General features: G+C 36.4%; 1 protein-coding gene across 1 annotated transcript in view; it reads right to left on the reverse strand.

The window, feature by feature from the left end:
* Positions 1 to 288: 288 nt before the first annotated feature.
* The window catches only part of ADAMTS19 (ADAM metallopeptidase with thrombospondin type 1 motif 19), a 112,976-nt gene continuing 96,919 nt past the window's right edge, over positions 289 to 16,345 (reverse strand). Inside the window, exons 22-23 of the mRNA XM_015849403.2 lie at positions 2,649 to 2,826; positions 289 to 440 (exon numbers count right to left, since the gene is read on the reverse strand). Of these exons, the coding sequence (XP_015704889.1) occupies positions 289 to 440; positions 2,649 to 2,826 (330 nt within the window). The remainder of the gene's footprint in view (positions 441 to 2,648; positions 2,827 to 16,345) is intronic.

A 16,345-nucleotide genomic window follows, 5' to 3' on the forward strand; every position in this document is an offset into this window, starting at 1 on the left:
ACTATTCTTTAAAAAATTCTGATATACGTGTCCCAAATTGTTCATATAAAAATTAATTATGAAAACCTCAGAGGATGAAACAAGTTGGCTGTCTATCCAAAACAATTAAGGATGTCTGGCAGGCAAAAATAAATTAAATTTGATTAAATTATACGTAATCATAGTATTTGGTCTGAAAAAAAGCGTGCATGTGTGTGTGTAATGTGTACGCATGTGTGTGTGTACATCTGTGTGTGCTTATAAATAATAAGATTGCAAAGAGCTGAGAGCCAGCCAGCCTGACAGAGGTCAACTCCTTTGTTGCATCTTCTGCGCATAGAAGTCCCTGCATGTCTCACAGCAGCGCTGGTACCACCTCATATCTTGACACAGGTTCTTCTCTCGTATCACTCTGCAGTACACAGGCCACTGATCTCCCAGGCACTTGAATGTTAAAGCAGCTGCAAAACAACAACAAAAAATACACGTAACTGTTAATTTTATTGTGAAGAACTGGGTAACGATGATGTCCAGGACACCAGAGGTGTATCCATGGGTGGGAAAGGAGGACGGATTTCATTTTTTGGAAAAGAATGACTGCAAATCCTCTTGTTTTCAGTATTTTCAACAGTAAAGTTTTAGGGCTGGTTCAATTTATAAATTGGATTAAATCAAGTCACACTGAAAGTGACTGGTTTTGTGCCATGCATCATGCCTCCTCACAAGAGATTTAGGGCACATTTCTACCCCACACAGAGGCAAGTTCAGCTCTACTCAGGATAGATCCAAGGTCATTAGAGAGCTGCAGAGCCAGTTCTGACTTAATCTGTGCTTAGGTGAATGTTACCATTAGAAGCCCTAGCCACCAAATTCTTCCTCTGAAACATTCTGAACTGACAAGGACATCATACTAGCCTGAAAAGCCATTGTCTGATTTATTCTACCTATTCTCATTGTTGCTAAAATTATATGGTTCTCTCTAGCTATCAATAACATTCAGATGCAGACACCTGATCATTCTTCTAGTTGTTCAAAAACAGTCATACTTTCACATACATTGTGTTTTTCCTTTTGAAGTAGTCTTTTACTTCACATATTTGTTTCACTTACCAAGGCCTTTTGTAATGTCACTCATCTAACGAATCTGGAAAATTATACAGTGAGTTATTCCAACTATAGTGTATCTACACAATTAGCGTGGGAAACTGAGGAAATTCAGGGCACAAGAAGCACACATCATACAATAATCAATATAAATTATGACCTGAAAAAATAGTCAGTCATTTTAATAGAAGTAAAAGGGAAAGTGGGAGTGTATTTAAAACTGAATAGACATAGATGGTGTGACCCACACCAGCTTTCACTAGCCCTACCCTCAGATCCAGAGGATCCATGCAGCATGACAAGAAATGAAGAGGATGAGGAAATGATCAATATTTTTAAGTGAAGCTTTGGTTTATGAATTTGGAGCTCTTGGTGTTTCCAGTGGACTGGATTCTGACTCCCACAGCATGAAGCAAATTGTAGATTGCTAATAATTTCTATAACCCATTTTACAAGGACAACATAGTCCATTTGTTTTGTGAATTTTACATTAAGTGTAATTCTAATCTAAGGCTGCATTTTCTGTGAAACTTTGTGTTTCATTTTACTTTGTGAAACAAAGCCTCTTATATTTTACTGGATGGAGAGTGTCAGTGATGGAGAGCTGGCCTTTTTCTTCATTGAGATCAGTTGAACAAAGTATGAAGGACAACAGTGAAATAGATGAGGAAAGTTTCATAAGCAATAGCTGCCATCTCATCAAGCAAACTGAAACAATGACTGCTAAGCAGAAGTGTTTGAGGGTTAAAAGCTTCAAAGATAAATATCCTTTGCTCACTCAAATGTGTGCTTTCCATGCAGGAACAGTCCATTTGACTGGAGAGTTTATCTTTAAAAGAGCTCTGGAAAATAATCTGGAAACAGTATGCTGTCCTGCAGAAAGTTTTTGAATAATGTCCCAGTCATGCTCAAAAAGAAGATGAGCATTGCAGGGAGCTAATGGTAAGACCACCATCAATATCCCATCAGGAAATGACAATTAGAAAAATCATCAGATCAGTTATGCAATAAAATAATTTCTTTAAGACCAAGGGAGAAATCAGTTTCTCCTGGAACAGTAAATCTCTTCCTGTTAGCAGCTTTCTTTCACGTGTTTTAGTACATCACTCATAGATCATAGAAATGTGTACAAAAGAGAAGTAGAAAGAAAAGATCGTATTGAGGAACATGCCCCTTATTTCAGAAATATAATGAGAACATGACGTGCAGAGCTTTTAAAGAGAAAATGAAGGATCTTCCTGCTTTAGAAATGTTTCACAAAATTTAGTGCACAAAAAACCAAATTCTTAGCTCTAAAATAAACTTATATTCATGCAGGATATTTTGATTCCATAATATCACACAGTATAGTAATATAATCTTTCCCTGGATAGCAAAATTCTTTACCATCCTGAGGTACAATCTCTCACATACACAGTGGAAAAGGGAGGTAAAGAAAGAATTCTCCGCAAAGAATTTGTATTTTCTGAGTCCCAGTCCTATATTTTACATTTATCATTGCCTTATGCAGAAAAAAAAATACTAAAACCAAATTTCCAGTAAGAATGTGTCATTTGGCTGCTTACCTAACCTGGGTGATGTTATTGTGTTAACATTAATTTTCTCATTGCAGGGGTGGAGATGACAGGGTCTGTATGCTGCAGGTTTTTCTGAAGAAAAACATTCATTGCCATGCCTTCCTGTAATCTTGTGCATGCACTGAATGACTCGGGACTGCATTCCTTTGCCACAGGTAACAGAGCACTGGAACACACAGAAGACAGAAATTCATTGTAAAATGTTTTTGCCTGCAAAACATGAAATGAAATGCCAGTCTGAAGCTGATGGCTCTTACTTCAATCTGAGCTTTCTGCTTTCTGCTCAATTACCTTAACAAAAATACATTTAAAAAAGCATAAACAAAATTGTAGTACCACTGAAACATTGATTCCTGCATGCTGTGTCTGCCAAAATCCATTTTGCAGTCAGTGATGAAACTGAAATGTAGCAACCTGCAAGAAGGAAGAAAGGGTTTTCTCCCTTATTTGCTTTCTAGTTCACTGTTAGAATGGAGGTGAGGATGAAGGAACAATAGAGAATGCTGACAGAGAGAAGCATTTTGAAATAACCCATTATTCCCTCTGCCAGTGCAGAAGTGCTCTTTCCACTGAGCAGTGTTTGCCCCCTTCTCCTTTTTTTACTTCCCACCTCATTGTTTTCATGTCCCACAAATAAAGCACAAGCAATCAGTGAGACACTACCTAGCTTTTAATCACCTTTCCCCAGTTGTTTCCATAGTGAATGAAGAAAGAAAATAGCGACATACTGTGGCAATCATAATGTCCTATTTTATCACAGTTACTTAGCAAAATAATTTGGGCATTACTTAACAAATACATACAAAACCTGTCCCAAGCTAGCAAATTACACCTTTTCTCCAACTTCTTATGAATAAAACTTCACAGCACACAAAGTATTGTTTGTCCACTCACATATGTTCAGCTGCATTTGATTAAAAGCACACTGAAAATAAAAGAAAATGAGCTTTGATTTGCTCCTACATGCTATCAGTCGTGATTCACATATCCATAAGTTTCATACAGCTTTGGAGACTTTTGTAATAGAGATCATCTTTAAGTACTAATCAATTTCTTGCAATGAATCTAATGAGCACTGGCTAACAACTTATGCATTGATACCCATATAATCCCGAAAACACCTTTGTTCTTTAAATAATAATAATTAAATATTCATAAAACGTTTCCTTTGGAGACTTTATGAAGCAACTGGGAATCACGCAAAAGGGAAAAAGACAAGGAGCATGACCTATAACAACAGCACTTCCCCAACCACCCTCTTTCTCAAGGTGGAAACAGAGAAGTAGAGTTTACTAAGCCACTGAAAAAAGAACATATTTTGAGTGTAGGAAGCACTGCAGGGGTCTTTATCAGTCCCTTTTGCCATCTGTGTGCATTTGGGTGACAAGCAAAGTTGGTAGAAGGAAAGATTTACACATTCCAAATAGGAAATATGTGGCTTAAGAGAGGTTAGACTCATGTTTCATGCCTAAAATGGCAAAAGAGACTGGGATATATATTTAAGGGATGTTTTCAGGAAGTATTAACAAGGTCCAAAGCAACATTTCATCTTGTAAACACATTAAATTGAATATTGGCATTCTACAGATGTAGTAAGTGGACTTGATTTTGCTTCTCAGTGTTAAACATCAGGAGTAACTCCACAAAGTCAATAAACTTATTAGAATGATTTACAAAGTTAATCAGATATTGCATGCATAGTTCAAAGCTTGCAAAGACATTCAATTAGAAATACGCAGTTATCTACTCAGTAGCAACCATGGCTTAGCAAGCGAACCAACGTACTGATAACAGGAGGCAATCCAGCCAATACTGAAATTGTCCCAAAAGGGAAGACTCTCATTAACTTTTAATTTAGCAGGCTGCTTTTTAATTGTGCAAGAGTAAGACTCAGACAGAATTTATTTTCTTGAATACTCTACCACTTTTCCTGTGCAGCAGTATTACTTTCTATAATGGCAAAAACTGCACACATGATAAACACATAGTATTACACATTACGATACCCAAATTAAATCACTCACAGTGGCCAGAATACTTATCTTAATCTTAACAAATTCCAGCCACTTGTTGGATTTCTCTCTCAATAAGTTCAGAGAGGATTCTTGTCAGAGCATATTAGTGGATTGGCATGTGAAACAATGAATAGTAAACTTAAAAACAAAAACAAAAACAAAACAAAGGCAAGTGGAAATAGCTGCCCGGGGTTGTGTGGTCATGCTCCGTACGAGGATTTAGCCTCATTGATTGTGGCGCAGGTCAACGATGCCGGGATGGGATGTATCAGGATCATCCCACCATGGTCGTATTACTCGTCGGAGCATTTGACAGCCTTCCCAGGCAGGAGCGCCAGAGGACGAAGTGGGCTAGGGCGCATAGCCCAGGCTGTGACCGTTGATCCGAGTAGTATCCGTTGTCGAGAGTTATGTAGAAGGATAGCGATTGACCTTGACACGGCACCTCTGGGACTGAACCGCAGCGTCGGTCAAGGTTAAGCCGTTCAAATGTCGTTACTTCCGTAATGTAATCACACGTTGCCTTACTGACGTAATCCCGGGCCACCGTGTCTCAGGGTGATCCTGAGGTGCGGACAGGTTGACGACCCAATAGCGCGGCTCGTAGTAGCCCAAGTTACACTGGCAGGGTCGAACATATCTGGAGTATTGAAATGGCTGCAGGGAAACAGCCATAAGAAATTCTCGGCCCGGATACCCGACTCTAGGTACAGGTAACAGCGCCCTCACGGCCCGTGGCTATACATCTCCGCGGTCTTGTACTCCTTTAACTGACTTCTGTCTGGACAAAATCCTGCTTGTACGCCCTGGAGCCTAAGAGCCGTATCCCCCCGCGGACTCACGCCCTGTCTGGAGCCGGCGGTGTGAATTCGTGGAGATGGTGTGTGGCCCTGACTCTAGTATCGGGAGTCGTAGCCAGTTACTGCACTCAGGCCTGGTCGGTCGGGCGTGGGGGTGTGGCGCGCACTAGCTTAAATGTTACTGCTCCGCCACGGCTTCGCCACTAAGGAAAGCCGATGAACAGCGGCTCCCCTCTCCTCCCCGCCCCCCCCCCCAAAAATAATAATCAGAAAAGACAGACCTGGGAATGAAAGCAAGAAGAAGTTGTAATAACTCTTTTAAGAGTATCACAGAATTTATGGTAAATTTGCACAGAATACTGCATTCTTTACCTTCAGTAAAACATTTTCATGTTTAGTAACCAGAGCTAGAGTGTTTGTGAAATCACAGTGCGCATGCATCTTTTATCACGTACAGAGACGGAGGACAGGAGGATGGACCTGGAATGTATAATCCCTTATAAACAAGTTATCTGCCCTTATTTTCATTTGTTCTAAAATGAGCAAGTGCAGCCTCGCCATCTGGAGCGCTGACAGGAAGTGAGATGAGGATTTGAAGATGCTGGACTTCTGCTGACAAACTGTGCTCCAGTGGTTTATCTGCTAACTGACAGTGCGTAACAATGCTGTACTGGATTGTGAAGGTGCCCATGCAGAGAGCATTCTGCCAGCAGCTATGCCTTATCTCTATCAAATGAGCACTGGCCCAAAAGCTTCAACTACCACTGAGTCAATCACAACAAAGAGATATCCCTCTCAGGTAATCACTGTGTAGGCCTTCAGTTCTATACATACTGGCAGAATTTGGGTATTAAAATCTTAAGGGGCAAATTATCATTCCCTTAACAACTGACCCATTGTAAGATATTTCAAAGAGTTCTAGGAAGCATTATCATGTAGTTTACATGTAAAGTTGTATGCATCTTCCAAACAATTCATTGCTGCCTTGCATGACCTGCTTGTTATCATACAAATTTTAGAACAGGAAAATGACTTATTGTATGTAGTCAAAGCTACACAGGTTCTGTGTAGTTTAAAACTGTAACAAGATTTTCAATTTACAGCAATACATTCACCTTCACATTGTAAGACGTAAATTAAATTATAATGTTGTCCATCTGTCAAAACTGATTTTTCCATATGCATATGTATTACATATAAATGAGTACCAAAAAAATGTAGACCTCATTTGAATAAATTTTTCAGAAAACGTTCACTCCAAATCAATCTGTATGGACTTTTGTAGATACAGTAGATCTCAGGCTAATTTCATCGCACATCTTTTAGGATGAGGGAATAGAGAATGTTTTTCTGTACATCTTCTTCCACACCTCCCAAATACAGGCTTGCACATGCTATACTTTATTTTGCAGTGGTGAATTACATTTTAATTTTGACTGTTTTGATGACCTACACTTTAAGGCCATGTAGATGATTAGCAAAAATTCCTGTAGGACAACTGTGTTTGTAGGTTTAGACTAAATGTTCTAATATGCAGCCAGAAGTTTTTTTTATGTGGCTGTTAATCTGTGCATTTTGGACACAATCCTAAAAGTACTGTAAAACCGTTCAAGCAGCAAGACATGTAAAACATTCCTGTTAAAGATTACAAAAATAAAGTTTAAAAAAAAAAAAGTTAAAAAGAAAATTTGAAAATTGGATAGATATAGTGAAGAGCCTTTAAAAAAAAACAAAAGCAAATAAAAAAAGAAATGGGGGCAGGGGGGTTTCTTTCATATAAAACCTACCCACCCTGTTTGAATTTTGTCCTACTTTTGAACTTCTTTTAGACATAATTCCAGGGACAGAAATCTAGGTGTTAAATATAACAATCCTTACACTTGGCATGCACACCAGTTACCCAAGATTCCTTCTTTCTTTTTCCTGCCAAAGATATATATTCTGGAGAGAATGCATATTCCCATGGCCAACAGCTGAGGAAGGTGCTGTAATGCCTTGGCTGCTTCCAGCTGGCCTTTGAAAGAAGTAGGAATTCCTAAATTAAGGGAAAAATTGTCACTGGCAGACTGTAATGGTGAAAATGCATCCTTCTGCCAAGACAACAGGCAATCACTGCAAAGGCTGATACAATGCACGATGAAAAATCCAATCTGTGGCAATATTAACAAAATTGAGTTGGACAATTTATAACCAAGAAAAAGTGGATTGTTCAATAAAAGGTTTTACAAGTCTAAGTAGCATTAAAAGTGGAGAAGTGCTCTAAGAAAACTCGATGAGTTCTACTGGAAATTATTAGCAGAACATTCCTAGTCATATATGTGCAGGTTCATCAGTTCCAGCACTCAAGCAGTTTCAACCTTTTAATAAAGTGAGTGTGAAACAAGGATAGCAAGCAATCGGATGCTAGCAACAGGGTTTGTATTTTCTTTCATGCTTGCAACCTTTTTGTATAGCTAAAGTTCACTTCAGAAGGCAGGTAGTAGGTTAAAGTTCTGCATTGGCTTTCAATAAACTGAGTTCAACTATACTCTTAGTCTTAAAGGTTACTAAATAAACTAAACAATCTGTAATTTAAGTCAACTATTTTTATTTTTTTTTAAATAAAACTATTTGTGAACAATACGACTAACACCAAAAAAAAGGGACTAGTAGTTTCAAATATAAGATGAAGTTTGAGTTCTTCCATGCATCATTTCCAGGAAGGTCTTTCTGCCTCTCATTTCTGACACACCCAATACTTCAGTCTGTGAATGCCAAAAATATTCAGAACTTATGCTGAAAAAAGTCTGTAGTTGGTCTCCTAGGTTTAGGAACTTAGGAAGCCTTAGTTGTTCTTCTTTCTTTTTTGTTTTGTGTTTTTGTTTTTTGTGTTTTTGTTTGTTTGTTTTTTATTTGTTTGTTTGTTTGTTTTTGTTTTTTTTTCTTTCTCTTTCTCACTCAGTCTTTCTCTCTCTTCTTTTTTTACCTTTCACTTTCTTCCAAGTGTGTTCTTTCTTACTGATCAGCATTTGGTAACTGTTCAAAAAACAGTTCAAAAGATCTGAAAGGAAGATAGATGGCCCCAGCCCACCTTTGATAAGCTGGACTAGACACAGGCCTCATGAAGAGGAAATCCACATCATCTTGTCTTTGGAGCCTGAAGCTTTCTCTTCTCTACATGTTTAGTCATTGTTAGCTTCACATGGAGATTACCTATACTGTTCAGTGGAAGATGAGAAACTGCCCTTGGTAACAAGACAGAAAGCAACTATCAGTTTACAATTAAGATATGACTGTGGAAAATCACATGGAATTTAGCTTAATGTGATTACTACAGAAATGACAAAAAAAATAAATTAAAAAATAAATAATTTTTAATACGATGGCATACAGATGTTTCGCCATCAACAATCTATGCTGTAGACCAGCACCGATCATTCACTCTGAATTAATAGAGGGACTTCACAGGCATCAGTCTTAACACCCATACTGGTCTTAACTCAGAAAGACTATACTCTTTGTGGACACATGTAAGACCCTGGTTCAGTTCCCTGATCTTTTGGGTTTTTTTTGTTTTTTTGGTTTGTTTTTTGTCTTTTATTTTTAACAAGCTAGTTAGAGTCCCCCACTACTTGACTGAGTATGTTTGAGTATTCCAGTAAGAGTTGTGCTTCTGTCAAGACTAGGAGCTCATTGACATTCCTCCACAGGATATTCAGTGTTGGGTTAATTCACTAAATTCTACACAGTGTTTTGAGTAGTGAATTTAGAGACTGGATAACAGTGGAGCATACCACCTCCTGGGAGATGAAGAGTACTGGTGGGACATATGATCTCATGCACTGGAGGAGATTTAAATTACAGTGTTCTTACTGGTTATACAAGGATAGGCAGAAGATCCTTGAATGTGGAAGGAGAAATCTCTTGCAAGACCAAAGAGTTTTTAACATGGCATATTAGGTAGTTACATCTCTCCTTAGTCATGACATATACTTTCAAAATAAAGAGAAGACCATCAAAATTTATACTGTAGGTTTAGCAGTAAATCATTTACATTCTTCTGGGTTATATCAAGATGCTATTTTTATTTTCCCAGTTTTGTAGACTATGTTTCTTCTTCGTGCTTTTTTTAAAGGCAATAAACATAAAAAGCTGAAACTAAATATTCAGCTAGCTTTTTTTTTTTTTTTTTTTTTTTTTTTGTAGTAAAGGAAATCTGTCATGTTTGTGATATTCAGAGATGGGGGAAGTGAATGCTAACCATTATGTAGGATTTTAATATCCAGTCATAGAGCAAACAAGTTTAGTCATTGGTACTTCTGCAACACTTCTACACTGTTTCTAGTCTTCTGTGAGTATTTTTACAATTTAGATATACCATATGCAAAAGAAACTGGAAGGAGAGCCATGTGATAAAAATTCATAACTGCTTAGGAGGGCTGATACTTCGATTCAATATTATACTGCCTACAGTTGGTAAAAATTCCTTGCTGTGACATTCTGTATGTAGCACTGCCATTAGCACTTTGTAGTAAATAAGACATAATCATACCTAACATTTTCACATGTGAGAATTCACTAAATTGTTTTTCACAGCAGACAACTTCCTGTTGATTACAACTATCAAACAAACAAATCAAACAAATTCTTAAAAGCATTTTAAGGAATTAGCCTTTGAATCTATAATTTGGTATTAATGTATATCACAAAACTGCTGTGTAGAAATCCTTCCAGGGAAAATCATATCTTATCATGATAAACATTTATGTCAGTGATTACAGCATTTCTAATGAAGTAACAATTCAAAGAACCCACTAAAAACATAAATATAATAATAATAATTACTATTAATAAATAAATAATATGTAATAATAAAAATATAATATGACAATAATAAAATATTAACAAAATAATTTTAATAATTAATATGCTTAAATAGTATGATCTCACTTTTAGATCATTACTTCTGAAAAAACAACAAAAAAACAAAAACTAACAAAAAAAAGCAAACAAAGAAAAAAAATGATATAAAAGAGAAAGAAGGAAAATGAAGTAGAATATTACTTAAAATTATGAGGAAAACCTCATTTTTTTCTTCATGGTATCTAGATACAGACAATGCAAGAAAATGGATCTCCAGAAAATTCTATATTAATGGGATAATTGTACTAAAACGAAATGTAAATTTTATTACATATGATCAGGTCATCCAAAGGTATGAATGTCATTAGAGAACTATCAAAAGGCCAGGCAAAAGACAATGTTAACCAGTCTGAGCTGTTGTGATCCTCTGATGAATTCACCTAAGAACAATGACTACTTTTGTTTGAACATCGCTCTTTGTCAATTTTAGCAGAGGTACTTGTAGCAAGATTACATGAGGGAACTTTGGAGTTCTGTGAATAAGACTCTGAAAGATAATGCAGAAAAGTAAATCTTCCTTCCAGTATTTAAAAATGACAAACAAATGATGCAAAAATGATTTAAAATAGTATATAACTAGAAGTCATTACAAAACAGTAAAAAATGAGAATCATATACCATAAAACAAAGTAAGAAACAATAAAAAACAATAAATATTTCTTTGGTACAACAAGATTTGCATAATGGCTTAAGTTTATCTCAAGCATGAACACCTGATAGTATTATCTGCATTAGCATATGAAAGATAGGAGGAAAAATTCATGAAATAAAAAAGTTTTCCAATGCACAGAAATCATCTAGATCCCACAAGAGCAGAAGGATTACATAAATGCTAGCAGAATCCAAGTCAAAAAGCTAAATGAGTTAGCTTTGGCAGAAGATACAGTCAGAGATGCTGATGAAAACATTTGGAAGAACAGTGAAATGGTCTTAGAGATTGAGATACACAAGGCAAAAGAATACCTACTGGGTCAAGTCTAAGTACTGGACTGAGTACCTGAATTTTCCTGCACACACTGACAGCTTTGGAATGAAGAGTCAGCATAAGAAACATAAAAAATCATGGCATCATCATGAACAGACCAACAATATTATTTGTCCAACATTTATCACCAAGCAAAAGCAAGAAATACGACTATGAAAGAAAATAAGGTAATGAACCTGCAGCAAAAGCTTATACTGTAAATACGAAAAAAGCTTGTAGTTGAAAATGTCAGGGAGTGCTGTTCCCCAAATCTGGATTGAGACATGAAATGAGAGATAAACCGGCATTTTCCAGTTGTACACTGAGATAATATCTACTTCTTTCCACCATAACATCAGGTATATCATCAGTCACTGTAAACAGACTGCAGATTCTCAAGTGGAATAGTGTGTACGTATGCCGTGTAATTGTTTCAGTTAAACAAAAGTCTAAGAAAAGGACATAGAAGTTGTTATTTTAGTTTTTCACACACCTATCCTTGACCCTCAAGGCCTACACTATTTTTGAATCTTTAGTTCCTTTATTTATAACATACTTGCACAAAAATTCAGCATAGCTCCTGGGCAAACTGTGAAATTCTCATGGACTTTGTAGTCCTTATCTTATAAAATTTTGTAGAGAATAGTCTTCTCAGACCAGGACTGACTGAATGAAAACTAGTGCCTGCACACGGACACAGGAAGGATGCTTGCTGTTAACTTCTGTCATTCAGTAGAGATCTCTGGTTTTGGTGTGCTGTACTGCATTGTAACTTGTGTAGCAAAGAGAGTAAAAATTTCCATGGTCAAGTCTAACCTGATGAATTCTAGATCAGCCTTCCAGAAGATTAATTGTGTAGAGATCCCAGGAGCTCTTAGCAAAACTCAGCTGGCATTTTTGGAAGACCACACAATTAAGTCCTGGATATAGGATATTGCTTCTGTTCAGCAATTCCCAGGTATGTTCTTCTTTATCTCAATATATGTCTATATGCATACGTGTATGCATCCCTTGCAGCAGTATGTATGAATCCCTTGCAGCAGTAATACTTGGCTGTAAGTCTCACAACCAGAAAAGTCTGAGAACCGATACTTGGTTTTATCTAGTCTGCAGTAGAATGGCTTGGAAGACTGCAGATAGTGTCAAGGGAGTGCTGGAAATCTGTGTTCTTTGATTTCTGTTTCACAGATGCATGATGCATGATACATCTCTTGTTAGCTATGAACTTGTTTATTTTGCCTGGTCTTCCTTCCTCTAAGGGATCCAAATGTTGAGAGAGGTCACTGAGCTAGCTTCAGCAAAAGAAAGAGTGATACTGCTGTCCTCAATGTAGTAGAAATAATCATTACTCAAAGGCACCCTATTTGCACTTCTAAGCCTTATAATTATAGCTAACATATTCTATAAAAATGGGCTTCACTTTGATTCTATATATCCCTTGAGGATACTCCTAAACTTCAGTATAAAAGCTTAATCATGCAATGTAAATGTGCATGTATCATTTTATCTGATTGAAGATCTCAGGTGAATGTCATGGTTTTTAATGGTTCAGCTAAGTCTCCTTCTCCAAGTTATACCTTTATATCACCCAGTACAATTTCAAGGAGCCTTTTTGTTGGTAAAAAAAAAAGAGATTTCAAGAACATACCCAGTGGATGGTATCTCATATGACTTCTCATGCAAACATTTCAGCTAAATTTTTGGGAGCTGAAATCACTATTCTGTTTTATTTTTGTTTTGTTTTAAAGACTATTTGAAAAATATTCTTAGCATTTTAGCTGTTTGCAATTTTATCTTATGGCGTACAGCTAAAGAACTTTTTAAAAATATTAGAAATGTTCCTAAAGATAAAAAGCATTTTGAAAAGCATTTGAAAAATGGTAATGTCTACTTTGAAAATGTTTTCCAGTTCTTTCTGCTTTTTGGCTATTACAAAGGGTGGTCTTAATTTGTTCTTCTAGAAACTAATATGACATTTCATTTACTCTAGGCAAAATACTACAATTCACTTGACTGATTTACAAAACAACCTATCTCTCCAGAACAAATTAATACCACAGAATTGATCGGAAATGAATAAAAGTCTCCCCACTCTGACCTCTTTATATTGATTTCTATAAGATTTGCTCACTCTTCATTTCTGAAACAAAGACATATGTCACTTGCTGGAAACTTACTGTATAATTAAGTCAATATGAACATTATTAACATGATGCTAATATTATTTTTACTTCAATTATTTCACAAACTCACATATTCTCTTTGTACATATATCTATTAATAGTGTCATATTTGACTTGCAGCCAATACTGTTCCATTCCTACAGTGTGAAAAAGCTAACAATTTCAGACTGAGATCTGAAGAATAAAACCAAGGCTAACAACCTTGTCAGCGAAACTATACTAGTAACATTCAAATTCTGTATTTTAAATTACAGGAGAACAGATCAGTCATTTGCTATGGAAATGTAGGGATTATTTAAATGTTTCAGCACACAGTTTAAAGGTTGAGTATTTCATGTGGTTTAACAATTGGCAAAAAGTGAATTAGTTTTTTTCCTTTCTCACATTATTACATTTTATTTGGTCAGGACAAAAGAGAAGCAACGATCATCACTAACAACTGCTTTTTGTATCACTCAACTGAGAGATATCTCTGTCAACTGTTGGTTTTATTCTGTCTCCCTTCAGCAGATGAAGACATGTCCAACCCACTGCCTAGAGGGCACTGTATATTCTATCTTTTAAGACAGGACATGAATCCTGAGACTTGCTGATGTAAAAACTGAGCAGCGGCTTCAGATGTCCTTTAGTTTTCCTAGAAAAAAACTACCAGATCCAACTTTGATCCCCCTGTTATCTTCTTCAGCCAACAGACAAAGCAAAATACATCTCAACCACATGGATCATTAAAACAGATTATGTATTTGACTCATTTCTCTCCAGCCTAATACACAGGTACTGTTTAGAAATTCAGTTGTTGCTTCCTCTTTAGCCCCATCTTTTCATTCCAGATTCCTTAACAAAATCTTATCTTAGCACTTACATCATACCATGTGCTTTGATTCCTATACACATACACTTCATACTCCCTCACTTATTAAAAATGGCTGCTCTAAATTCTATTCTTTTTCCCGTTGTTTCAATCCTATTACCACTTGCTGAATGCCTCCAGAAGTTTCTGGTACAATATCACATTGAACTTAAGATTTTTATTATCGTTTTCAAAACGTACTCTACTCCCAAATTATCCTCCCTTCCAAAACTCATCCTGCCTTTTATGCTTCATTTATTCTACAAGCGTTCTGAGGATTTTAGATAATAGCAAAATGTAAGTGTATATATAGCTTCCAACATAAAGTGCTTTAAACACAACCTTTAAGTATTCTATACTGTTGTCATTTAAGTAACTACTCCTACAGTGATGTGAACTTCTCTAGTAAGTCATCTAAATGTGTAAACAAACAGTACACATGCTTTTCATTTCTCTTCCCTCCTGCTTATTTCTTTATCCTTAGATGACAAATTATTAGCAAAAGGTACTCCTGAAGTTGCAAGCAAGCTACACCATGCTCTGTTTAAGTCTGTAGTAAACGTGGTAAGCTTTCTTCATCTGAAGATAATGTTTATGTCACTCAGCACTGTATTCTGTGGACAGCATTTGCAGAGAAAAGAGTGTAATTGACAACGCTTCAGTGCAGTGGTTCCAGCAGTTCAGTTTGAGCCTTCAGCTTCTTAGCACACTCATGAGGGCAGGCACAGAGTACAACTGATGTTGAGAGCAGAAGTCTTTAGTATATTGAGCCGCCTTGCTGTCTTAAGAGCTATTAGGGAGTTTAATCCTGCATACAGTCCGGATTATACAGCATACTTTTAAGTTAAATCAGAATTTTAGAAGGATTTATATGTTTTTTGACTTACTGGAGCCTGTAGTCAAGTTTTCTTTGATCTTGGTATTATTGTTAAAATGTTGAGCAAAAGAATTATTTGATCTCAGTGTGACTGTACCTCCAAAACAATATTAACTCCATTACAGCACTACCATGGCTATTAATAATGTTATCTTTCCAGTAATAGTGCAGTTTAAGCTTCATTTAAAATTATGCCTTAGCAGTTCAAGGGGAGCAGCAAAGCCAATAGGGATCACATTAAGCCTCTTGTTTCAATGTGTGAGAAGCGTCATTTAAACTTTTCTAGCCAAGTCTTGGCATTAGCTAAGGGGAACTTGGCTTTGCTCAAAGGAACAGCCTTCTGTCAATGTCAAGAATGATCCTAAAGAGTAAAAACAGTGAACACAGAAGGCTACACTGAACTTCTAAGTCAGAAACAAACAGTGAGCAAAGATCAACATTTATCTGAGCTTTCCATTTGTTTCCCCTATTGCAGACATATTAATATGTATGACATGACTTCATGTTGCTATGTACTCTAGCAATGGAACAGAACAGTAACGGGAAAAAAAAATAAAAAAAATCCAAGTATATTTTAAATTGAACTCATGTCTCTGCAGAGAAATTAAAGTGTCTATTTTTTTGGTATAAATCTTGGAAAATCTCATCTGTGTAAGTCACACTTGGGCACTATTACTAACCATTCAAAAGATTTTGTCAATTCCATATGAAATATTCCCTCATATTCTGTTTCTGAAGTTTAAAGTACAATTTAGGTGGCACTGATAGAGCCTTGGCAGGAGGAAAGCAGAACACTTGAAATGCCAGTAAATTTTAAACCGGAAGAAATACATTCTTGTACATGAATCAAAGAATAAAGCCCTTCTTTTTCTTCAGAGGGCACTGGGAACACAGCATAACTGTCTGAGCATCCTCACATAGCCTCAGCAATGCTGATTTAAATGACTGCTTCAGCTAAGAAAGCAGATGGTCATTTCTACATGACCTACTCCTTGTTCATGCTAGTGCTATATAATGCAAGTTTTTTCTCCAATTCTGTGGTATGGAAAATCAACTACTAGGCTTATTTCCAGACATATCTTCTTATAAAAGTA

This window comes from Coturnix japonica, chromosome Z, assembly GCF_001577835.2.
Source record: "Coturnix japonica isolate 7356 chromosome Z, Coturnix japonica 2.1, whole genome shotgun sequence".
Classification (NCBI taxonomy): domain Eukaryota; kingdom Metazoa; phylum Chordata; class Aves; order Galliformes; family Phasianidae; genus Coturnix; species Coturnix japonica.